Source organism: Pholis gunnellus, assembly GCF_910591455.1.
Source record: "Pholis gunnellus genome assembly, chromosome: 6".
Classification (NCBI taxonomy): Eukaryota; Metazoa; Chordata; class Actinopteri; order Perciformes; family Pholidae; genus Pholis; species Pholis gunnellus.
Genome location: NC_136532.1, coordinates 17,816,413 through 17,842,599, shown reverse-complemented (window position 1 = coordinate 17,842,599; position 26,187 = coordinate 17,816,413). Strand labels below are relative to the sequence as shown.

The window sequence follows — 26,187 nt, the reverse complement described above, 5'->3', positions numbered from 1 at the left end:
CATATTATCTCAAGAGGGGCAGCTGCCCAAATAAAAGTAGATGTAACAAGTTAATTAAAGAGTTAACGGTGCTTTATGCACAGTACTTTTTTCCAAAGATCCAAGTGTTATGTAAGGAGAGATACTGTTTCCCCGTCAATATGCGTTTACCTGGGAATTTGCAAAAACTTCCGTTTCTCAAATGGCCACCTGAGGCTGAATCGAATCCCCATCGAACTCCGTGTTAAAAAGCTTTTTAACTTTGAAGCAGAAATGAACATTTTTATAGCCTGGTCCAAAAAACGGGTATGGTCTTTAGCTAATTACCAATTCTAGGGGGGGTTATTTTTATTTTTATACAACTCACCCGTATAAATTGTATTCAGGCTTTTATGCATAATTAAGGACGTGGCTGCTTTGAGTGACAGGTGGGTGCTTTACCAGGTCACTCGCTGTCTCCTCTGCTGTGTCATCAGGGCCCGCATCAGCTTCACTGAAGATCCACCTCTTTCCCCATGTTTAGATGGTTGTGTTGTCACTGCCAAGACGGTGGCAGCTAGAGCCACCCACTTTGAGCTTCAAAATGCCTCTTCAGAAACCTATGGGTTACGTCAAGGTGACTGCACCCGTATTTTATAAAGTTTATGGTTTCCTCCTACCTGAACCAACCCTTATCCCTAACCCTGAATACTGAGGGGACGCTATTATTTTAGAAGGAAACACTTTGACGAGGGAGTAGACTTCGACATAAAACTGTACCTTCTGGCTTACAAGTTAAGCACTTTGGAATATAAGTAACATTTACTTTAATGTACTGCTTCTTTATACTGCCACTCAACTAAATGCTTAGTTACTAGCAACTTTTCAGATTAACCGTCACATGGGCCATGTTTTCCCACTTTGAGTATATTTTGCTGATAATACCTCTACACTTTATTTCGCATTTTGTGATCCCCTACACTCTCCACTCATTTCCTGGCATCGCTCCACTTAGCTATCCAATTAAGACATAACGTTCTCTAAAAATAATGCTTCAATACATTAAGACACTTAAGATAAGATAAGATAGACTTTATTGTCCCGAAGGAAATTTGTCTTGGAAACATACAGTTTCTGCTGTAAAAAAAAAAGACAAAATAACTGTAATATACTTAGCCTTATACGTTCAAAAGATGTTCTACACTGTACTGCTTTGTTCTTTCCAATAGGCAAGATTTACATTCTGGGAAATTTAATTTCCATTTATCTTATTCTCCAGTAGCTCATAAAAAAGATTGCACTGTTACATTTCAAATAACCTACAGTGCTTGAATTAAAACCCACTTTTAATAGGCGTCAGATTCCCTTTAATTTAATCATTTATTCTTTTCCCCTTTCTAACGAGCACACAGAGAAAAGGGCTGAGTACTATTAATCATACAACTATAATGAACCATGGGCTCAAACCGAATGCTTCTGGCTTGTGAGCATCAAACTCAATAAGGGGATCAAATTTCCGATTAGCTTAACAGTGTTCTGCAGCATTCATCAGCCCCACCGTACTCTCTGCTCGCGCTCTCTCCGAAGTCATGCAAATTGTCACACACATGATTAAATGTACATGGGGGGAAAAGGCAGAATTCTCTTTCTAAATAACTGCCAAATGTGGCCTTGAATTGGACACAGCAGAGCTTCTGTCATTGCTCAAATAATTTACTGTCACTTCATAACAATGTTTAGTTGGCAGATTGGTCAGTTTCTACACAGAAACTCAAAGACTGTATTTTACACGTACATTTTAACGGTGCCATAATAGGCTGCAGCAAGAAAGTAGAGACGCTATATCTCGAGACAGTGAGGGTAGTTAAAAGTCAATTTGTTCTAGGGGGGATAAACGGGAAGGATGCTCGATGCAAAAGGTAGAAGAGTGTCAAGAGGGGAATATTCCATTATTACATTTGTTTCTTAACTTGCTCCAGACTGCCTTGAGGGATACAGGGCGCGGTCTATTAGCTCGGGCTCAAACAGTGGTATATCAGTTCCCAGACAACAAAATCTCATCTTGGAGCTAATGAAATGCACCATGCCAACAATTGTCTAATCAAAACTAAATGCTTTTCTGCAGTGCAACATCATTAGAGTCCATCAGCTGAAGTAGGCTCCATGGTGTAATAGATCCCTAATGACTGTAGTTATCATCACCGGTGACCTCAGACCTCTGTGCATCAGACATCACTTCCCAGTCAGTTGCACTCTATATCTGTCTCATTCATAGCAAAGCTATATAAGTAGCAAATTGCAATATAATAAATTGCTACATGTCTACCGACAGTTACATTCAATTTTCTTCACATCAAAGCACTCGTCTCAAGGCTGGATAACCGGCATTAACCACAGGGAACGGCCAGCAAAGCTGCTGATAACTCAGCCACACACACACTCACACACACACACTAGGGGGCAGCAGACACTGAGCCCTGGGGCAGTGATGCAAATGTTAAGTGCAGATAAACTCTCGCTCCCCCGTCACCCCTCCACCTGGTTGATCTGCGGGTGACATCATGTGACCGTCCGGGCCTGCCCTTGCACCTGCTGTGACACTGGCAGCGCCTGTCCTCCTCGGAAAAAGTCCTTAAAGACCCACAAAACCTGGGGCCCTTTCAGCTCTGCCATCGTTGGCATGGCAACAGAACCTGGAGGACACACAGGAGTCATTGACGAGAAGCGACCGGACCATCAGATCAATGGTACTCTATTGCAACCTATGCTTTACCCCCCCCCCCCCCTGCTTGTAGGACGTGTAAAGTTAAGCTCCGACTTTGTGAGACAGAAAAAAAGGGTGAAAGAGTTGGAAAGGATCAGCTCAATATTACAGCATGTGTTCTGCAAGCAGGTCGCTGGTAAATGGGGACCGCACAGCCAGATGCCAAATTTGCTGTAAAGGCAGAGTGAGATCAGTGCTAGCATCTTATGAAAAAGTAGTGCAAAGATTTAAACGTCACATAAGTACTGCAGAGAGCTTTTTAGTAAAGGTCATACAATAAATGCAAGTTGGCAAACCGACAACGCACATGTTAACTAATGCATGTACACTAATTATGCACATGTACACTTTAACAAGCATATGCTCACATGTACACAAATTTACAAGTCACACTCCTGCTGTTTCTATGTGTAAATGGAGCTGCTTTGTTTGTGATAATTACAGTGTTAGTGAGGAAGCGATGCGGAGGCTGTGTGGGCACGATTGCCTTGTTTCTTACTCTTAATGCAGTGCCATGGATCAGAAAGGTAAGAGGCTGTGATGGAGAGTCAGCCTTGCACAACTCCAACCTTCTCAAGGAGTCCTTATGAGATGAATTTTAATTCAGAGACTCACAATAAATCTACGTGACACCCACACACTGGCTATACTTTGACATTAAAAATCATCGAGCGTATATTGTTTTTCAAGTGCACCTGCTTGGAAGATTGGCTTCCAAATGTGCTGAGAGTTTCAAATATATTCTCTTTCCAAGAATTCTTTCATTTCACTGCTCATTTATCACTGATTATGCAAATTGTGTGTGTTCTAGCTGTCAAACAATACAAGTTCAGTGCATTAGCAGCCTGTCGAAAGGCAAATCACAAGTGGTCAATTTGCATCCACTTTGAACAATGTAATGATTCGGCTGCTCATTTACTGTGAAAATGCAGTAATTATATCACAGATTCTTTGATTACTTACTTGATTGATCTTGAATTAAAAATGATATTGTAAAAGTATGGACACCAACATCAATTGATGCAACAGTCCGTAGATTGGGAGAAAATTCATTTAACCTTGCAAGCTCCAGATTCTGAAGTTGCTTGCTCTCGGGATGCCCAATCAATTTGAAAGCTGTCCTCATCAGTAAATGCTTTTGAAATCCCTTTGTACATGAGCATTAGCACTGCACGTGAACACATTGTCTCAAGCCAATTAACAGTAAGATTAGTTAATGTTTTGGATTCCTAAAACCCCTAAGCAGCTATCAAGGGCTCTAGGAACTGAACCCACAGACCCTAATGGCCATTTTAATAATGCATTATTAGCATTTTAGAGTCACAAAGCGCTATATCAGCACCTCCTCCCAGTATATGCCCAACTGCCAGTCAGGAGTGCATTTAGGCCCCAAGAAGAATTTAGCCCCCTCTTATGCCCCATTTAATGAGCTCAGTGCTAAATTACTACCAGAGCAATTACACACACACACACACACACACACACACACACATCAGCTGTATATTTCCCGACACACCGCATCCACTATACACACACATCAATAGTACAAATCCAGACAAGCCATTCCATAAATCAAACTGCATTTTTGTTGAAATCTGATCAGGTCCATATAAAAAAAATCCTACGGGTTGGCATATCAGTAGGCTTACAGCAGCAGCATTTCTCATTGATCAGCAGTTAGGGAGTGTGATGTGAACGGCCGTCTTGGCAGAGAAATTATAAAGCATTTTGTAACGGAAACACTGGCTCCACACACCCAGAGGTCCGTGTGCAGAAATCAGACATTGATCCATAATTGGAAGCACTCAGTCATGAAATCTAAAGACTAATTAAAGACAGAGAGCTTTAATGGCCCCCATTTACATATTCAGCACAGTCCTTCAATGCTGCCTGCAGACTTGCAGCCAGTGGGAGATGGAGGACTGATCTGGAGGCTGTAAAGAGTCAAGTTAGATCAAACTATGATAGACTAATGACAAGTGTCTGAAACGTCTGACTGTATCAGCGCGAGCCGCTTGTGCGACATAACTAAGAAGCTTGTGTGGCTTTGCCGTCGCTGACGGACACATCAGCTATGAAAAACATACAGATATCTATTAAGGTCTGGTGGTTAATCATGAATGTAGTCTTGGCACAAATGACGGTGAAGGCAGTGAAGTCATCGCTTAACCGGGGAGCCTCTGTGGACGTCCTTCCAGCGTGACCTCCACAAGCCAAAGACGGCTTCTGATGCTTCACTATCACCTGAGGCTGAAACTCGAATCACCCTTGCACGAATCTGTCCGTGTTACACACACAGCCATGTCTCCGTGCCGAGTGTTTTGTGTGTGCATGTTCAAGGTGGAAGAGGTGACATGTACCAAGCGTGGCATCTCATCTGGAGGCGTGAGCGTGTCCGTTGGTCCTGCTGTGTTGATGCGCTGAGGGTGCAGCTTCTGATGTCCCTGTGGCCCACTGAGGTGTACGCACGGCCTGATTACATGTCAGGGCTGGTAAGGTCCTGCTAAACGAGCAAGAGGAGGGAGAGCCTATGGTGGCACCCGGTGCTTTTCCTTTGCACGTTTTCAGCTGGACGTAGTTCTGCTTTCAACCTGTTAGGCTGGGAATGATAACAGAGGACGGCAAAGGATTGCTTGTCAATGATGCCACGCTCAAGTGCTGTAGAGTAGACGAGGGGATGGGACTTGTGCCTTCCTTGTTTGTCGTCTCGTTGATTGAATCTGCTTCTGATTGAAAGCAGAGCTGCCCATTTGTGTTCCATGTGCTGAGATCGTCACCATCTGTTCCTTTTGGCCCCCTTGTATTTTTTCTCTTCTGCTAATACTGCTTCTATGCCTTTCTCAACTGCCCAGGGCCTTTTTTAATAGGCTTATTTAAATATTTCTCCTGTGCAGGTTAGAGAAATGAGACAGCTTTGGTGCCAGACCAGGCATTTCTTTAAGTGGAATAGGCTTCTATGTAAAAGCCAATCATCTTGAAGGCCAAGCTAAACTGAGGTTAATTGGAGGCAATTGCAGGCCGAGGTTTCTTTTGCCTATTCAGTTAGATAAATCTGTGGGGAAGGAGCTTTTGGGAGAAATGTGACCAGCAATGGTAAAGATAAGTGGAGCTTATTCTCACTGCTCCGTGGTTGCTCATCAGGAGAGTGCTGAATGATGGAAACCTGCGATGCAATCTAAACGGAGTGTTTGTTCAATAGACACTCTTAAGACGTAATTAGAAGAGAAACATCCTGGATGTTTGTCAGAATTCCTGTAGACAATTGCATGTTTACATCCCAACCCACTTTGCCTCCCTGGCAGAGTGCTGCCTGCAGCGAGCATAGCAACAATTTTGATCTAACCACAGGTCTAAACGGTTTCTGTCTGCTCAGAAAACACAAGGACATTTCTTCAGAGGATACTTTCATACATTTATGTATGGGAGGAATTATGCTTATTTGTGGCCTTTGTTTCACACTAAAGGATTTCAAAACAAAAAGCTGCCGATACTGCAGAGGGAGGATGTAAATGCAGGGAGGAGTCTGTCTGTTCGATCCAATTGTGTAGTTGGCTAGATCATTTACTAATAATGCTATCGAGCAATTACCTTCTTCCTGGCTTAGCTAAATGCTTTTCTCCCAAATTACAATGATGCACTGCTATTATGTTATTAATCAATACGTTTTATAATGTAATTTCCCCCACTGTTTACTGTAGGTAACCACTCTAACACAAAAAGATAACCACTGGTAATGCAACACTCCAAACACTGGTGGCCTCAATCTAATCCTCTGTGGGGTTAAGCTCTTAAGAGCGCTGGATATTCACTCATAAACCTTTATAAATCTGAAACACAGAAACTCTCTGGGACACATGCAAACCTCAATCCGTGTCTCCACTGCGCTTACATTATCCGCCACAGTACATGGTGACTTCCACAAACAAATTCTAATGGACAGCATCCACCATGGCCTGATTTGAGTCAATCTGAGCTACTACGTAATCAAACTGCTCCTTATATCACTGGAAAACTATTTAGGTCACCGTGTGAAGCCTTTGACAATGGTTACCGTAGCAACTACATAGTCACTTGGAGATGTAAAGAGATCAGATCGTCCCCATTGAGTGTTACAGTATTACTGTCTTTTATGTGAACTGGGGGAAAAGTGCAATGAGGCACACTGGGGACATTATTTCCCCATATTGTTTCCTTGGCAGTGGCACAGAGGAGCAGCTTGAACAGTCAGATATAATCTGGGCCGACTGTATTCAGCCGGCTGTCCCGGGGAGAAACACGATGCCACATCTCTACTCCGGTCCTGATATAGTAAACTACCTATTCTAGTACGCATATCTGAATGTTTCTTTCTCATCAAACCTTACAATACGGCACCTAATGACACCCCCAGTGACTCCATCTTGATTAAAAAAAATATATATAAAAACTAGCGTTGGTAAAACGCGGTGTCACGTCTGGGCTGTCACAGACGAGCATTGATCGCGCATCATTTCTATCACCAGGCGATGACTAAGGAAGTAGAGGAGTGTAGACAGCTGTGTGTTGGTAAATACTGCCAATGAAGCTCCAATGAGAGTGGATACGGTAAATGGAGCCCAGGGGGAATAGGGCTGATTCATTATCAAAGGTGTTAGCATTAAGACTGTCAAGTTAACATTCCTGTTTGGCCCTAATGTAATTGAGCCATTTTATTTCAGCCTTGATTTATGCAGCATTATACAGCATTAAAGCCTACGGCATGTGGCTCATTATCAGGACCGCTGCACCTTTTTAAAAAATCAAGGAGATTAAGCAACAATTTTCAAATCAAGGTTTTAAAAAAAGGGATGCAGCTTTCAATTGTTTTAGTAATCGAGTATTCTACTGACTATTCCATTAATTAATCGAGTTTAAACAAAGTCTTGATGCATATCATTTTTAGTATCGAGTTATTCAAGTTTTGATGACTAATCATGTACTGTGTTAATTGTGAAAAGAATTGTCTTATACTTTGTCATTCTTCCTGTAACTTTTCCTCATCTCTGGAGTAAAGCTCATAGGCACAAATTCAAATATATCAGAGAAGGAATGATACATCCTTGTATTGATATGTTTAAAAAATAAAATGCAGGGGCCTTGAGGGCTGAAAAAAGCCATCCAGGGTCCTTTGTTTCATTGCAGTAATTGTCACAAACTATAAATAATTATGTTCTTTAAGGTTCTCCAGACTTTGAAATTGAGATAAATTGTAAGGTCGCTGCCAAATCTCACCCGTTATTACATAGCTGTATGATTTCTTACCCTCTGGGTTCCGAACCATTCACACTGATGAGATTTACAAGCCTGCTTTAGAGGAAAAGTCATGTATCTTTATGGTGAAATTAATGTATGTTGAATTTAATTAAATTACTCCGAACTCTATGAAGATTTGATTTAATGTGAAACTGGCCACAATGAGGCTGTTTGAAGTTTGGAAAAAATAAAAAAAAAGATATTTAAATATATGTCCTCTCCACCGACCCCCATCCCCTTCCCACTTGGACTGGCTCTCTTGTGGAGTGGCTATAATGAGTGGACTGTCTGCTGTCCCGCTGCTGGGTGTGGTGTGGGGGATTAATGAAGTGGTGGCACACAAGGGAGATCCATCTGCACCCAGACAGTCTTAATGAACTACCGAGGCCCAGACATGGCACTTTTACTGAGGCCTCTACTTATGGCTTATGACATGCTGAGGAAGCAGGACTGCTTTTGTTTTGAATGGCCTCGCTTTAATGGTGACAAAGTGAACTTTTCAATCTACCAGAGTGCATTTCAGCCAGTATTATGTGTACTACACGTAGAAATTGTGTCCCTTTCCATAAGGACTCGTATTAATTTATTTTCTGTGCTGCAGCACCATTGGTGAAAATCTTCACATGTCAAAGAAAGGATGCCATGTTCCCTTCAAATTATGAAAATATGATGGAAGGTTAAAAAGTAATCTCCACATAGATGTGACTGTAAATGCACACTTTTGACCCAAGACTGTCAGCTCTAAACATGCAAACTCATACAAAAAATGTAAAGTCCGGTAAGGAAACCCACACCCTCTTTATTTTACAGCATATCAATTGATTATTTGTAAGATGAATAAATAACAGTATACAAATGAATAGATGGTAAGCCCTTACGCGTTTGTTACTGTTGCACATATAAGGTTTGCGATAATATAATAGTTAACCAGCTAGTTAGCCAGGTATGCTAACATTTGCAGCTTACACAAACACCTTGCTTTATCAATTCCTTACACTTCTGAAATGGTGATTGGAAAAAAAAGATACCAAACTTACTTTACAGTACAGAATATTGTCCTTATTCGACCTTATTCAGGCCTGTGGTGCCTAGTAACAGGTGCTAAGATAAGATTGGCCATCGCTGTTCAGGGGCGGGGTTTAGTGAACAGTCAATTAATTTTAACGCATTTATTTAAAAGCCTTCAATAATCCGTCAGTTAATTACTTGGTAGTTACAGTAATAAAGCACATTAATTAGCACATTATCCGACAGTATGTATCTGATGATGAGGGGTAATTCCATCTCTTACTGGAGGTCTTTATGACCAACTTGTTCTCCCAAAAGCTTTTGTTATGCAGTCTGACTTGGCAATCCGTGACTGCAGCTTCAAAGTACTGTGTGTGTGTGTGTGTGTGTGTGTGTGACCCTGCATGCAGTGGAGCTGGAGCAGATCTGCCTTTTCACGAAAACATCTCATGACAAAACCCCAGACGGCTATCAATTAATTATTTAGGCGCAATAGATTTCTTTAATTGAATTTAAAAGAACTGAGAATCAGCTGTTTGGCGTTTCCTTTAGGGTGAAGTCAGCTCTGTTATTTTCAGTCTTTACACTGTAGCACCCCTTGATGAAAAACTGTCACCTCAGTATTGCTTTTATTAGGCTGGAAGCCGCCAGTCAGGGAAAGTGTGTCGGTTTGCATTACCATAGGAAGATTCCCATGTCTGCAGCGCTGCAAAACAGATTTGAAATATGACACCTCTCTGAAAATAAGGTTTTGTGTGATGAATATTTCCAAAAAATCCATATTGTTTGGCGAATACTGACAAAAAAAAGTATACTATGTTTAGCTGTAAAGCAGATGTCAATTTGAAGCTTGCGTGTCAGCAAGAAGAAATGGCAATGTCCATTTGATTTCTTTTTTTTTTTAAAGCCAGTAAGGCGTGGTTGGAGCATCAGATGTGAATGAGGAAGAAATGAGTGGCTCAGCTGGCCAGGGTGAGCAGCTTCAAGTGACTGAGTGAACCTACACGTAGAGTACACCTGACCCATCATATCGCTGTGCTCTCATGCTTGCAGTGGGGTTGGGCTCCCATCATGGCACGCACGCACGCACGCTTCAATTAGCAATCCCATACGCATTATTCAGTGGCACTTAAGTCCATTCCAAAATCCAAGGTGCGCTTTCATTGCCAACAATAATTTGTACCACGGCTGACATTTTGAGTTCCAATTTTCAGTCAAAGTGTGTGTATGAGTGTGTGCTTTTGGCCGGGAGTGACTATGTAATGCAGAGAAGGCTAAAAAGAAAGCTGGAAAATTGTCAGGGCGTATGATTTCATACCATTGCTTGACTTTGACTGTGCTGCAGAAGAGTAATACAGTAATTGTAGCAAACGCATTTATACTTTTTAAAAGTGCGAGTTCTTCAGCCCCTTTTCGACTGGACAAGAAGTGAAGACTTTTAGTAATCTACGAAATCATTAACTCTACATCTTTTTTTTTTTTTAAGGATAAGGACATGTAACTACGACACAACAGTACCCCAAAGTAGAGGTGGTCACTCAAATATGTAAATAAAAAAAAAATCTCTTGATAATCATGTTCATCTTGTTGTTTTTTGTTGTTAAAAAAAAAAAGATGCAAACAGGGTCCACATTTGTTTGACCTACTGCATTCACACACCTCCCTATCATCAGGGAAGCAGCAGAAAAGAAGAAAGCTGGCTGAATGACAGCCCAATAGGCGAGATGGCTATGTCTAATCCCCTTTTTAAAAGAGCTCCATTGAAATGACTGAGAGCGGGGAGGACAAGACGAAAGAAAAATTTGAGCATTGTGTATTGTATAGCCATCACGAGGCGTCCTGGGTCTTCTCTGTGAAGTGACTTTGACAGCTTTAGGGATTAAGGAGCAGTCCATCGTACATGGCCCAAACTGCAGGGATTAGACTAAGTATGCTCGCTCTTGTCTGTGGCTCCTTCACTTAGTAAATCAATGAAGCATGATTTTTTTTTCTTTCTACAGTAACGGAGCACATCTGTGTGTGTGTGTGTGTGTGTGTGGGTGGGAGAGAGGGAGAGGTCGTGAGACCAGGCAGGGAGAGAAATGCCACCTGCAGAAAGGGGGAGAACGACTCCTGAGGCAAGGACGAGCCAGCTGACAAGTTCTGCTGCTCACTGCTGTAGTTTGTTGAAAAGCTCCTTTTTACTGTGTTGTTAATGATGCTGCAGCTCCACTTACAGCCACACCGCGGCATACTATGTTACCTCCATGGGAGAGTTATTGTTAAAGGCCAAGAATTCAACTTGGACAGACTCTGCCAGTCCTCTCACATATTTGGTCTGGCAAAATCCTAATGTATGGCAATAAAAATGTAATAACGATAACAGAATTTTCATTTAACAATTGAACACAATATTCTGGCCATTATTTTTAAGTAAATTGACCTGACCAGTGTGTAGGATTAAGTGGTATCTAGCGGTGAAGTTGCAGATTGCAGCCAACTGAACCTCCCTCTGCTCACCCATCCCTTCCCAAGCGTGTGGCCCCGAGCTAGCGTAAAAATGCAAAAGCATCTCTATAAAGCCGGTGTTTGGTTTGTCCATTCTGGGCTACTGTAGAAACATGGCGGTGCAACATAGCTGACTCCGTGAACAGGACACGCTCCCTATGTAGATATGATGGATTTCTAAAGTAATAAAAACGCAGCATTTCTTGTTTCAGGTGATTTATACACTAATGAAAACATGGTAATGAAAATGTATTCCCTTTCTACTGATAGATCTCCCTAAATCCTTCACATTAGAGCTTTTTAAAAGAGGATGGATTAGCAGGGCTTGACATAAAGCTTATTCGTGCAAGTAACTGAGATGTTTTATTTTCCCGATAGCCTACATACTTTTCTGAAATGGAAAGTGTAGGCCTATTATTAATTAAAGAAGGTATAGAGGAAGTGGACAATTATTCTAAATGGTATCTTAATGTATTATTGTTATGTATAGTGTTTACTTGCAAAACATTACACAATTCAAAGGATTAGGAAATCAATTTAAATATTTGCTCTGATCAAACATTTTTTTTGTGGACATTTGCAGTTTTGATTCTGTATTATAAGCTGCTTTAAGGACGTTAAACAGGTGATCTTTTAACATCTATTTTATATTACTGTGAAAAAATCTTTCAATCTGTATTTATTGTATATTGTTTTTATGCAAGTTTTCTCAAACTGAATTTTACAAGATTATATTTGAACACATCATGATAACGGTGTAATTTACCTTCACCCAATCCTTATTTTTACAGTTTGTAGCTTGAACGCACCATAATGTAACCTCCGCTATCTGCAGAAGAGCCGGACACTGTGCTTACACTGAGTAGTATGCATGGGAATGAATTACAATACAATAGGCCTCTGTGTCTAATTGTCTAAATGTAAATTAGTTGTTCTCAATGTTGCTATGCTGTTATTTAGCCAAACAGGACTGTGCTGCCAACCGGAAGCTAACTGGCCGATTTTTAACGGTTTTGTTCTTCACAATGTAGCATTATCAAGAATCAACAACCAGAAAATATTAATGCTGATCTCTTGATTGCATATGTTAACTAAATATCGATCCTAATAGAGATCACATTTATTTTTCATCAGGCGTTCCACTTGCCTGAACACTGAGTTTAATGGCCCCAGGCTAATGGGAAAGCTATAATGTCAAGCCGTGGCTAAGGCAGATACAAAGAAAATTGATATTGACATAAAATGTTGTATCCCTGTATATTTTCAGGCAGCTGATACCTTTGTGTTTTAAAAGCTGTCAAAACTTGTTTAAAGACTGACTGGAAAGAAGTTTCAGTGCGTAGGCGACTTTGAGCTCCTGAGGCAGCTCGTGTTTGAAACTGACTGCTAATAAAGTTGAACTGCATGTTCTGAGAAGGGGAAATATTCATCCCATGTAAAAAAAAAATAACCATTGAGATCTGAGTCTAACGATCAGCAACCGCCACGACACGACTGAGCTGCTGTTCTGAATATGGCTCTGCAGTCTCACACAACAAATTACTGTATGAGGAGTCTATTAAAGAAAACCTTGCAGCAGTTGAATGGCAGGCACATATATCTTTGTTTAACGTGCTGTGTGCATTGCAGTTACACTATAATCATTCCCCGTAGAGATCCATTAATAGCAGTATGTCTAAACAAATCACTGCACCAACTGATTCAAATTACATGTTTCACAGGCTGCTCTACACTTAAATAACCCCTGCGCAACTTTGATTATAAAGTTGCAGTTGCGATGTCAAGTGTCCCGTTTTCTTAAGGGAGTGGTTTAGAATTTGTTAAGTGGAACGAAAGCTAAAGAGAAAATAAGTGGAGCTTTACCCAAACCCAAATCTGCCTCTAATCCATAAAATTACACCTGTCACTAGAAAGTTAGATCTATTAAAACTCCTTCCTGATCCGAGAGGGAAAAACCATTAAAACACACAAAGGCCTTCAATCAGCACTTAATTAACACAGCAACCTTTTTCCCAGTTTGAGCAATCACCCCTATCTGCCAGATTAGTTTAAGTACGTGACTACAGATGACCAAAACAACTTTGAGGAAATGGACAGCGAAGAAATTAAGTATGCAAATAAAAAGAGGTCTGTTGAGACCCCCACAGTGGTCTCAACAGACGTATCCCATGGCCTTTATGTCAAGTGAAGTGTGTCATTTCAGCAGAGGGACCATCACTTAGATACACACACTCTGTATGTATCCGTTCCTATGTATCTCTTGCAAACTGTAGAGGATCCGCGAAAAAGCAATTTCTAAGAAAAATTCAAGCGTTTTAGGAGATTGAATCGCTACTCGGTCTAAGTGATAGGGCTCAATACTCGAGTATCACAAGAGTGAGCGGATGAGAATTTGTAGCAGCTGTATGCATTCAAGCAATTCTTTTTTTTTTTGTGCATAAAATGTAAAAGAAAATATATTACAATCTGCTGTGTCAACTAAATGTAAAGGTAGCAGCCTGTATAGGAGACTTTATACGACTAAAAACAATGGAAAACATTACCGTGTAACCCACCTAGAACTATCAACTAGTTATGCAGTTCCCTTCAACTCTGTGGAGATTTGTTGCATCTTTCAGCTCATTATTGTGACTTTATGATCCTAAACTTTATTGTTTTGATTAACTCTCACTGCTCCCATTAAAGTTGTTTGCAGCAGGCAGCGGTTGGTAAAAAAATAAGCTCCTCTAAACTCATTGTTCGCTACCTGCCCAGCACCAAATTACAGACAAAGCTTGCTCGTTAGACAAAGTTGCTAGCTGGTGGACACAGTGGAGCATTTAGCAGCTAAAGAGCTTGATCATTTCTTCTGGAGTTTGTGGAGACCCAAACTTAAGAGTTTAAAAGGTAATGATCATCATGCACTTGAATGAATGCGACCAAGCAAAATTTGAACTTGCATAGTCACAAAAACATGTTGTGCTTCCCCCACACAACCTTATCAATTCCTGGTGTATTTTTGGTGTATTCCATTTGAAGTGGTGTAATTTATAAGCTCACCTTTGCTGATCGTAGCCGGACTCCTTCCTGCGGCAGTGGAGAGTCACCACTCGGTGGCCTTCGCTCCTCACATCCTGGCTAACTATCCACTGAGTGGGATTACTGGGACGAGCCCCAAGAAACGTCAATCCTTCTTTCAACTTCACTCTGTGGAGAGAAAAAAAAGATGTTTTTATGAACATATTAGGCTGAAAGATTCTACTTCTGTTACCAACAATATCCCCATTGGATCCAGCTGATCCATGCATGGCAGCTGCGTCCAGACAGACAATTATTTTTTTTTTTTTCTGCCATTTGTCTCTTTAACAATACATTATCCAGATGGTTCACTGCACTGTCTGGTCTTCAAAAGATGTCCCAGCTGTTCTCTTTTTTTGATCCCACCGTTTGCCCCCCAAGAGGACAATTGGCTGACTTTAGCCCTGTGTGTGTTATCTCATGTGTTCCACTGGTCAATCAAGCAAACACCTGCTATTTTAATGCACAGTTAATACACTCTAAACTGTATGTGTTGTTGTTGTTCTTGTACATCTTTGCTAGAACTATTTGTTTGCTAAAATGAGCTAATCAACAAGTAACGCTCTGATACTTTGGGATCTGCCGTCCGTAGTGAATGTGCTGTTTGCCATAAAATGAGGGTGCTGTGTAAGTGGGATGTGACCATCCCATTATGCCACTCCTCTTCCTCCTTTACCTTCGTCAGTAATGGATTCACCCTCTCGCAATCTGGAAAATGACATTATGAAACGGTTTCTTTGACTGCGGCAATATTACAGCATCACTGTCCTTGGCTTAGTCGACTACAAAGGAGGAAAATCACCACGAGGAAAGGAAACAAAATGAAAATCTCTTATACATGTAACCCATATTGTAAAGTGTATCCACCGAGAGTGATCTGGGTGAACGTGTTGACGTAAAATGGATTAAGACTAATGTGCCATAACATGTGAACAGTGTGATTTTTGTCAAAGTGTGACAGCAAAGTTCCAGGATTGAAGAGAAGACCAAATTAAAAGAGAAGGCCCAATCCCTTTCCCCATCCAATCCATACCAGGTTGGCAGATGAGACCAGAGATAGGACTTTGCTTTCATCTTGAATTTGTTGCTCCACTTTACCATGCACTTTGCGATTGCTTGTCTGTATACCAATGAACATATCTGCTCTCTCCATTCATGCTTCTTTTCTTTGATGTAACGTCATGTTGTGAAGGGGGTTGTATGCAAAGTGAAAATGGATAATATGACAGAGGGTGTGCTTCCCCTCGCTATAAGAATTAAGATAAACACCATCTGAATGCGTGTGTGTAAGTGCGCGTTGCAGTCTTCCTAATATGATTTGAGCTCTTTTTTTGCCAGCTGCTTCCCGCTCTGCTGTGTGTCTATGAATGAAGGCCTACACACATTTACAGCTTTTGCCACATAAGATATTTAGTCTTCTGGTTACACTACACGATGTTTTTGTCCTTTGAGAGGACGCCTGAGCAGTCTTTGCCTTCATTTACAAGACGTGAGGGTGAACTGAAAGGTTAGTGTTCCACCTGACAACACCAACAAATATTTGGGTTTTATGAATGAAAGCAACCCTTGAACCATTCATCATCACTCAGCAGAGAAGGTGGTTCCTGTGAAGGCAACAGAAAGAGGTTGAATGTGTGGGTGGGAAGCATAATCTGTGTGCAGGAAGTGATCCCACAGGTGCGATTACTTTGATTTAATGCCCCTGACCAGAGGGTGATAGTTAAAGCGTTATGGGTTCATTGATATTAAAACATTTCATGTTTATAGGTGTGTACTCAGAAGTAGGGCTGCACCTAATGATTCATTGTTTTATCTATTTACTAAATTATCATTTATTGTTAATATTATTTTTTAAATTCCAGATAAATATAACATTTAATTTACCAAAAATAGATATCGAAAAATAATGTTATATTTATATAATTAATATCATCTTCTCTTAAAAACAAACAAATGCAACAAGATAATGGATGTTATTTGTCAGATGCCTGAACAGAAAATCATGGACCTCAAATACAAAAGGATTGCTGTGACACACAGATTAATTTATCACTGTATGTCAAAGCAACCCTGTCCCTGAACTGGAGAATCTGTATTTCTACTTAAGCACTTGACTTAAAGTGGTTATGACATGGCTTTATTTCATCACTGGAGTAATATAGAGTATAGATAATCACTGGCAAATGTATTTTTGCATCAGTGTGGGGCAAAGAAAATAATTGAAACAGCTGTCTGAAACGTTTAAGTTTAAGCCATTGTATCACTTATAAATGGAGGTAGACCGCTGCCAATGACCCGTGATTATCCACGCAAGTTATAACAATGGAAATAATGAAAAACACTATAAATACATGAATTACTGAAATAAAATGAATAAAAATAGTTTGATACCAAATAAAATATAGGCTACTGAACCCACTACAGTAGGATCAATAGCTCAAAATACAAAGCAACCACAAGGTATCCTATATTTTTGCCCCCTCAATAATCCCCAATGTTCACAGTGTAAATTGCTAAAATGCTATATTTATATTCCCTTCCATCCTCCTTTGACTGAAAGCAACAAGAACAGGCGTACTAAACTCAAACATTTTGGAAAATCAGGAAATCACCTAAACACAACTGGACGTCCACAACTGGAATAGATGGATGAGAAGTGGCTACACCAAAAAGTGAACTACAACACTTCATCTTAAGCTACTGCTAATACTGAACTACACGGGACGTCACAAAATACCTCACAGTGTCCGTCCAAGGGCGTATTTTTGTCCCACTAAATGGAAGATCCTCTGTTCAAGCCAGAGTGAAAGGAAGTGCTGAGGAGGAACTTACTGGCAGTGCATACAACTATTACACAAAGAGCTTGTGCACAGTCCTCCTCGGGTCCCAACGGGAGCAGCGGGGTCTTGTATCTGGTTTCTTTACACTTCAGTGATCAGGATGTCTATCAGTGGTTCCCAGTGAGGCTTCAGAATGTTTTAAACACAGTCGAGTCTCAGAGGGTAGCCAGTCATTACTCCACAGACCATATCCAAGCTGACTGAGTAGGTGTTAAGAGTATGCTTGAAATGTCTTTTATTGACTCAATGGTCAATTTGGCCTTGTAACCAGCCAGCGTAGGAGTCTCCTGGAGGTTAAATAGCATTCATTCAATTGTGACTACTAGATTCATGTTGTAAGCTCAACCAGGGAACATATGCCTTTGAATAGGCCAGCTCCTAAAAATATAGCAATCCTGATATTTATCAAAACTCAGTAGTAGACACGGTGTACATGGTGTTTCCCACAGGATTTTGTGAGACTATGGTGGATGAACCTTGGGACCCTCGAGGGGTTTGGGGAAAACTTTGTACATTTTAAGGTTAAATGCATCAGTCTGGTGAACTCTGGCAGCAAAATCAAGAGGCGAGATCTTTGTGCTCTTATCAACAATTTTGGGAATTGCAAAAATATTTTTCGGTTCATTATGAATTTGTGGCGGGACAAAACAGACTTTGGCGGCTTGAGATGCTGCTCAAGCGGTGATGAAGAATATATAATAAATGCAACACTTGGAATGGAGCCATTTTACATAATGAGTACTTCTACTTTTGTAAAGTACAATTTGCTACTCATAAGCTTACAGTACAAGATCTCTCATAAGATTTTGAGAGTATAAACAGTATTTTTTCTTTTTGGCATTTAGCTACTTTGAACTAAATGCTAACATGGACATGCTCACAATGCAACATGTTCACAATGACAATGCTCACAAGGTGGTGTTTAGCAGGTATCATGTTTTTGACCTAGTGATGGATGAAATGTAGGATGAACACCAATATTGTTACAATTCATCCTGAGTGAATGAATGAATGTCTGGACCAAAGTTCACGGTAATCCATCTAATAGTTGAGATATTTCAGTCTGGACCATAGTGGTATAATGACCGAAAGACCATAACTAAATTGATATTACCTCGAGCCAACAATGTGGCTATTATAAGAGTCTTATATACCGTAGAAAGTGTGTGATCAATGATTCAGGTAGCTGTATTTTTGTATGTTTTCCTTAATGTTTAGGTCTTGTGTTCCAGTTTATACAACTTAACTGTATCACTCTGTTGGGTGGCATTCCAGGACACGAATAAAGAGTGAAGTCGAGGGCAAGCCAGACAACAACTGTGTAGAACTCTCCTCAAAGTTTAACAAGCTGACACTCCCCTTGAAAATGAAGGAGGGAACACTTTATATTAATACACCTGGGCTCTCCTCTTTCTCTGAAGAGGTCTCCTGTGAGCTACAATCAAGACTGGATGTTCTGAATACCAAGTATTACACAACTACAGGGGAATTTAAGAGACACCAGCCCACAGAGGGAAGAAGGGTAACAGTGTAAAAAGGCAACAGCTGACAGTTTAAAGTCACACTAAACCCCACTAAAAAGACGTAACTTCTTTAGGAAATCATAAAATGTCCTGACGCGTATTCATCGGCACCGTAATGAGTCTGAGCTGAACAAAGAGAAGTGAATGCAGGTAGTGCCGAGGCAATCGGAGGCCACAGAGCGGTCCAATCCCGATTCTTATGCCGTTTGATGTCATCACAACCCTTTCTTGGATAACAAGTGAAGAAAATCATGCTGCACTGTACAGTCTATCTTCTTATTCTTTTTCTCTCTCTGCCCTGTCCCTGCTGCCCATCTTCCCTCACACCTGATTGTATGCTTGGACTCCTCAGGGGCTCCCTCAATAAATAGTGACGAGATAAGTGAGAGCTTCTCCTCAGCGGGGCAGAGAAAGGAATAAACATTTCCAGAGAAATCCAATAAGGTCGCGGCTGGACGACAATGGGAGTCCCCAACCAGTGGTCTGCGTGCCGCGACCCTGGCTGCACTCCAGTTACTTATGTGGCCTGCGTCCATCTGGCTGTGTGGGGCTGCTGCTGGCTCACATGCATCGCAGGGTTTGGTGACCTCTTCTGACCATTTCTCTCCACTGACTCCCCTGAGGACCATATGCATCCACAATCAGCAGCTTCCCCCGAGGAAGCATTTCCTGTTTTATCGTGCCATCCCGCCTACATAAACAGTGTGCAGGGAATGCAACAGCTCAGTGGGGCACAGGGGGAAAAGAGAGAAGATTCAGTGTGGTGGGAACGGCAGAGAGACAGCAGGAGGACAGCACTTTGTGATGGTTTGTGGGTGACGGCTAATGGAACAGTGTAAAGCACCGTGCTCATCTGCGAGTCTGCTGCTTCACAGACCATAACTGCTGCAAGAGCAGACACTGGAAACAAAACAACGCACACACATACACAGTGGCAAACAAAAAAATAAATCAAGCCAAACGCCTACACTCCAATTCCGAAGCGACACATCAAAACAGACTTTTATTTTATTTCCGCAATGTACAATAAGACATGGAAACTTTTGCAAAGTCGTAAAAAGAAAAAGAAAGGATCTTTAATGCTTTTTTACTGATTTGATGTTTGTGTGTGTCTGAGAGTGTATGCAGGGGGTCCTGTGTGTGGTATTATTGATAGTTTTACCCAAACCCCCCCCTCTTAGTGATTAGACAGTATTGAGCTGGGGTGAGTGCCTGCTTGCTGATTAATGTACGCGAGTTAGGTAGCAACGTTAGCTGCAAGGATGGCAATGTCTCAGTGTGGGGCTCATTGTTTTTCTAAAGATTGGGAATGGTGGGGGGAGTGCATTGTGGCCGGATGTCCTGCAGGGGACGAAGACGATTGTCAGTAAATAAGTGACTTTTTCTCGAGCTCCATCCTGTGGTTGACATTTGTGATTTGGAATGACACGTGTCATTAACTATTGGATGGATTGCCCTCAGATTTGGTGCAGACATTCATGTTTCCCTGAGAATGAATTATTGTAACTTTTGTAGTACCTGAACTTTCCATCTAGGGCCATCATCTGGTCAAATTGTCATTTTGTCCAATACTTTGGTTAGTGACTAAATACCTGCAAAACTAGTAACATTCGCATCAGCCTCACCGTTTCATGCTAATTAGCAAATGTTAACGTGCTAATCCATGATGGTTAATATAGTAAACATTATACCTGGTTAGCATCCACTTGTCAACAATATCATGGTGAACATATTTGCATGCTATAGTGTTTAAGTAGAGCCTCACAGAGACGATGGCATGGCTGTGGACTCTTAGACTGCGTTCTAAATCACATATTTTTCCGTTTCACTTTTAGTATGTACTGCAGCTGCCCTTACAAAGCACATACTGTTGCATTTTGCATTTAAATGGAACATACTACTTTGTCATTACATTGCACTTTTAACCCTCTTATATATCCACTGCGTAGAGGTTTGTGGGTCTGAATAGCCAGAAAAGCATGCTGGCTTGCATACTGTAAAGTGCGACTGGATGCAGTAGGATATCCTGGTATTTTTGGCATATTTCATTTGACATGACCATGTATTGGGATATACAAAATATTTTTCTTTAGCATACTTAATAGTATGGGAATATGGGAATGGGAACGCGCAATTAGTTTATATTTTCCTATCAAAAAGAAAAAACATACTGTAGGTAATGTCATATGTGTGAGTTTAGGTAGATAGAAAAACAGTGAGGCAGGTTAGAGAAGAGGTTGATTGCGTTTGCAGGCGCAGAGCATGACTGTGCGCTCTGCAGTTACTTAAATCAATGTGTCATTCTGTTCATCTTGACCATTCAACAGAAGGAAAACAGATACATCACAAGAGGACAAAATGAGCACCATTTGTAGACGTAGAGATTTTGAAAAGAGAAATTACCATGAAGTGTTAAAAGGACCACAGATTTATTTTAATATAATGCACTGATATAACACTTTATGGCCCTTCATGAAAACTAATATGCGCAAGAGGCGGGGCCAGTCTGTTGGCCGTCAGCGTGGTCAGGTAAACATAATATACTGACTCTACCAGCCATAATATACTGACTCTACCAGCCGTTTCTCTCCGTATGAATTATTCATTTGCTCCTTCTTTGTACGCTACATAGCATTTAGAAATAATAGTATATATTCCAGCATATAGACAGCCATATTTTAAAACAATGCAATATATAAGGCAAGTATGTGCCTTTTGCTCATGTGTCAATGGGGGGGGGGGGGGCACTGGTGCTGCTGGCAGCATGCTCTACCTACAGTCGCAGTCATCTACCCCACATGCCAGGAGACACATTTCATTGGCTTTTCATTTCTGAATCACACAGCAGAGATTACAGAGGTATCCATTGTTATGCTGAGTGGCCATAAAAGAGAGAGGAAACACATTTTGTCTGGAGATCTGTTTGCCAATTACTCTATCATTTGTGTAGACACGGTGTGAGCAACCAGAGGGGAGCATCGAAAATCCCATTTGAGGAATACATATGATTGCTATCATGGAGCGCAGATTTGTGGTGTTCTCGCAGAATGTGTCCACCTAATTGGATTTTCACGATATTCAAGAGCACAGCGAGAGGGGGAAAACCATGAACGCAGGGTGGGAGGAAAAAAGCGGCATAGAGAAATAGAAACCGTCAATAACACTCGGATGGGAGATAATCTAAGACTTATGAAATGTTTGCACTTCAACAGATATGGTTTTCAAACAAGCCAGACTCTGATTTCATTTTACAAAATGAATGTGTCTTTTTGTTAATGCAACGTGAATCAGTGCAGTTAGTTAGTTTGAGGGCCCGTGAAATAGTTCCTCTAGCCTGTGAATTGCAGTATCTAACAATAGGATGTTAAAGTCTTTTAGAAAGGAGCTGATTTGGATGAGCAGGTAGTGGGGCTCAACAAAGGCCGCTGAAACGTGTGTTATTCCACTTTTTCCTGCATTGGGGCAAGCAGGCAGCTAATCTGTAGATGAGTGTGTGTGTGTGTGTGTGGGGGGGGGGGTTGTTAGGTACACACACACACACACACACATACACATACACATATACACACACACACGAAAAACGTACACAAGCCGGGCACTGGAATATGTGTTGGTACACACACACACACACACACACACAAATATACAAATGCACATATGTACTCGTGCATGTATGGCTTGCACATGTATTTACACACACCCTCAAACAAAGGCAGGAACGTATAGGAGCAGGCCTCTGTTAAGCTGCGACGAAGAGATAATGTCACAATGTTGCCTTTGGCAATAGAGATTAACCAGCACACTTGTTTTTCCCTTTTTTTTCTTCCTGTTGTTGCTCCTTTTCATTTCATTTCCAGTTTTGAGAAAATGGGGGAAATAAATAGTTGCATGCCCAGAGGAAATGGTTCGTAACTGGGAAACTACATTCAAGGCTTTGGCTCTGCTGCTCACACATTGATGTCTCATCTCTGGTTTCATCTGGTGTGTTGGTCAAAGGAGCATAACTGTTCTACTGAGATTCAAAATACCTCAGACGAGTTTGAGGAGAACCCAAATGTTTAAAGTTTGTCTCATGTCATCTCATTGCTTTCAGAGCTACTGCACAATAGGTTTCCATTGTTAACTCATGTGATAAAAAGTTTTACAGCAAATGTGCATACTTCATATTCAAATATGGTATGTGTGCACACCTGTATGTGTACATAAAGTAAGGTAGTATTCAGCCTCTGGCTGCATTCTGGCTGAGAAAATAGCCAAATTGCTTCCAACTGCAAGTTGTCCGAACTACAACAGCAAACTGGTACGCTGCAGCAATGATTTTGACAAACAAGGGTTATCGTTATTCCATTCTGACGCAGTGAGAATTGTTCCACACTAGAAATGAACAGGAAACTGAGTGGTAAATCAAAAATACTTGACAGAAACCCAAACAACATTCAGTCTTCCAGCTGTAGTATATCAATTCAATATGAATACAGCAGGTGTCCATTAACAGGGTGGATGGTGGTCGTAGAGCCATCATGGCACAGAGCTCTGTCAGGTAGGGAAGGACAGGGTGGGTGCAATTCGGTCCTTCAGGGATAACACAGCATGGCGTTGGCTTCTTAACCTTTCTCCAGATGCCGAGGTTATTTACACCAGCCAAGAGCTTCCTGTCGTCTTTCACACATCCCCTCAACCCCCGACTGGCCCCGATGTCTCCCCTTTCCGAAGGGAGTTGGTAAGAGATGAGCTTTGTGTTGTGGCAGAGGCAACTGACACCGCTTCAACAACATGAGGATTTAGCCTGCGAACAGAGAACTAATGCCCTGCACGTGCTGGGAATCTCTGATACGCACCCATCTGCTCATGTATACCTAAACATGAATTGAAAGGCACGCGTTTGCACACGCGCGCGTACGCTCGTGCATGTGCGGTCACATTCACCGAGTAAAATAAGCGGAACCGAGGCACCCAGCAGTCCACACGGAGACGAGCAGGTTCACGCACAAACACACTAAGAGGTAATGAAAAGCCTGCCCCAGTACACGGCATGGCTTACTCTAATGCTCACAAAATAGTTTTTAATTGGTGGAGGAGAATAAACAGAGAGGATCTAAAGCTGGTGTGGGCAGATCATCAGACGATGTTGCTCTAGAAATGAAAGATGTTATAGCACAATTTTCTTTTCCGCAGTTAATCCCCGTCTCTATATCCTTATATATAAACTAGTGTTACATGTGAATTGCAACTTTTCATAGAGCTAGTAGACTCTGGATCGAAGCAGACTGCAGGGCCATATCTCCACATAGTGAGTCAGTAGCTCGATAAGTAGTGGAGAATCCTCAGAGAAGCGAGGGGCCTCCAGGCGTCCTGTGCCTCGGCCCCCCTCGGCCCCCCTCGCCCACAGTTGCTTTGATGAAAATTAGCTGTCAGTGTGTGGCACTCATCTGATCGACACAACTTCATCCGCAGCTCACTGACCTTTACAGAGAGAGCAGGGAGAGGGCGGCCGTCCACCTCGCACAGGGAGATCAACACACCGAGAGATAAAACAATAACAATCTCAGACGCTCAATGAGATGACACAGCAAAGGGTTTGACTCCTCACAGAAAGACCAGACTGGAGCCGAGCGGATCTGAGGTGTACAAAAGGATGTAGCTATGTGTATGTGGCGCATGTGAGTGTAAGAGAGTGTGTGAGTGTGTGTGTTCCAGGAACAAAAAGCAGTGGGAAAGAACATCAAATGGCTTGAGAGAGATAAAAGCCCAAACCACAGGCAAGAGGGACAGTCCTTTACCGAAGAAGAATCAAATTGAACTCACGAAATAGATTGTAATCTCCAGTATGTCACCGTCTCGTTACCAAATGATCACAAAATGAAAATTGCCCCCTTTCTCTTCAGTTACTCCAAAGGGGTTGATATGCTTTAAAATATTCAATTTGCAGGCTCACCAGGTAAAATCCATTAAAGGCAGCCAGTAATGTCAATTGAATTAGGGCTGCTTCATATAAAGCGTGGATTCCCTGTGCCTTCAGCTGAGTGGCTTTGCTGGCACCTTCTTTGCGGCCACAAGGCAAATGGGATTAGAAGGAGACACCAGCAGCTAATGTAACGACACAACTTTTCTAATCATGCAAAACTGCAGAGAGCCATATACGGCGTAATGTAGTAGAGAAAGCATTGCACTCTATTAAAGACTCAATTCGTATCTGGAAAACTTGCTCCTGAATTTCTGTCTGAAATCTGTCATCCAACTGTTACTTGTTTACGTAGTGAATTAAGTGGGTTGAGGACATTGTCTTCACCTAGAAATGAAAATGTTTGAACACAAGACTGTTTGTTTGCTTCTGCATGATTTGTAGACCTACTACTCTTTACAAAAAGAGAGAATACAAGATAAGTGATCATAATGAAGCACTGAAGTACATTTTTGACCTTGGAGTAGTTTAATCTCAAAGCACTTAATGCTGTCTCCATCAGCTTGTTGCTCACTTTGTCTGTCTGCTGTTTGTCAGGTAGCATACAGTTGGTTTCACAGAAACACACGCTAATGAGAGCCATAAGACTCAACCAAAACAATGAGCTAAAAGACGGTAAAGCAGTGTACAGCCGAGGGAAACTGCTTTGTGTTTTAATTAACTGTGTGGTTGTCTGTGCGAGGGACCACTTACACATTACATGCAGTCATTTGATCCATTTTTAATATAAAAACACAAGTGCAGCTTTAACTCGCAGACAATGTATTAGCTTTCTGCAGATTTGAATCGCTTTCCGTGGTCTTCATTGGTAGTTGTTTGCTCAGTCGTCATGATGTGAATGTGCAAATGTGGAACTTCAGAATAAGATAATAAGTGGATCTTGAGTTAAGAAGGTTTTATCAAAGTAATGATAATCAATTCTGGCTAGTAGTGTATTTGTAGAAGTAGGGGAGCGTATCTTTTAAGTGATCTTGACAACACCGCGGCTTTATCAGGAACACCAATATCATGATGTTTCTGTTTTTGGTTCTTGTCCTTATTTTTGCGGTGATTCAAGCCTGCTGCAGTGAACAGCACATTTTTTCCCAAATATAACGATATATAAATATAATGGTACTGGACTGTGTTGGCCGCCATAAAGACTAATATTTTCTAACTTGATAAAATGTTACTAATTAGATGCCAGCTGCGTATAAAAGACTGCTATTCACAGTGGCAATGTTACACTATCAAGGAAGTAATGATGTTTATTCTGACTTCTTCATGGTGTATGGTTCTGACTCTGCAGGTGTCTCAGGCCGCATGGCATGAGGAACA

The 26,187-nt window shown here is 41.3% G+C and overlaps 1 protein-coding gene across 1 annotated transcript in view; it reads right to left on the bottom strand.

The window, feature by feature from the left end:
- The window catches only part of LOC306697652 (transmembrane protein 132C), a gene marked incomplete at both ends in the record, with an annotated part of 120,129 nt that overhangs the window by 40,471 nt on the left and 53,471 nt on the right, over positions 1 to 26,187 (bottom strand). Inside the window, one exon of the mRNA XM_079161663.1 lies at positions 14,528 to 14,674. Coding sequence (XP_079017789.1) covers positions 14,528 to 14,674 — 147 coding nt within the window. The remainder of the gene's footprint in view (positions 1 to 14,527; positions 14,675 to 26,187) is intronic.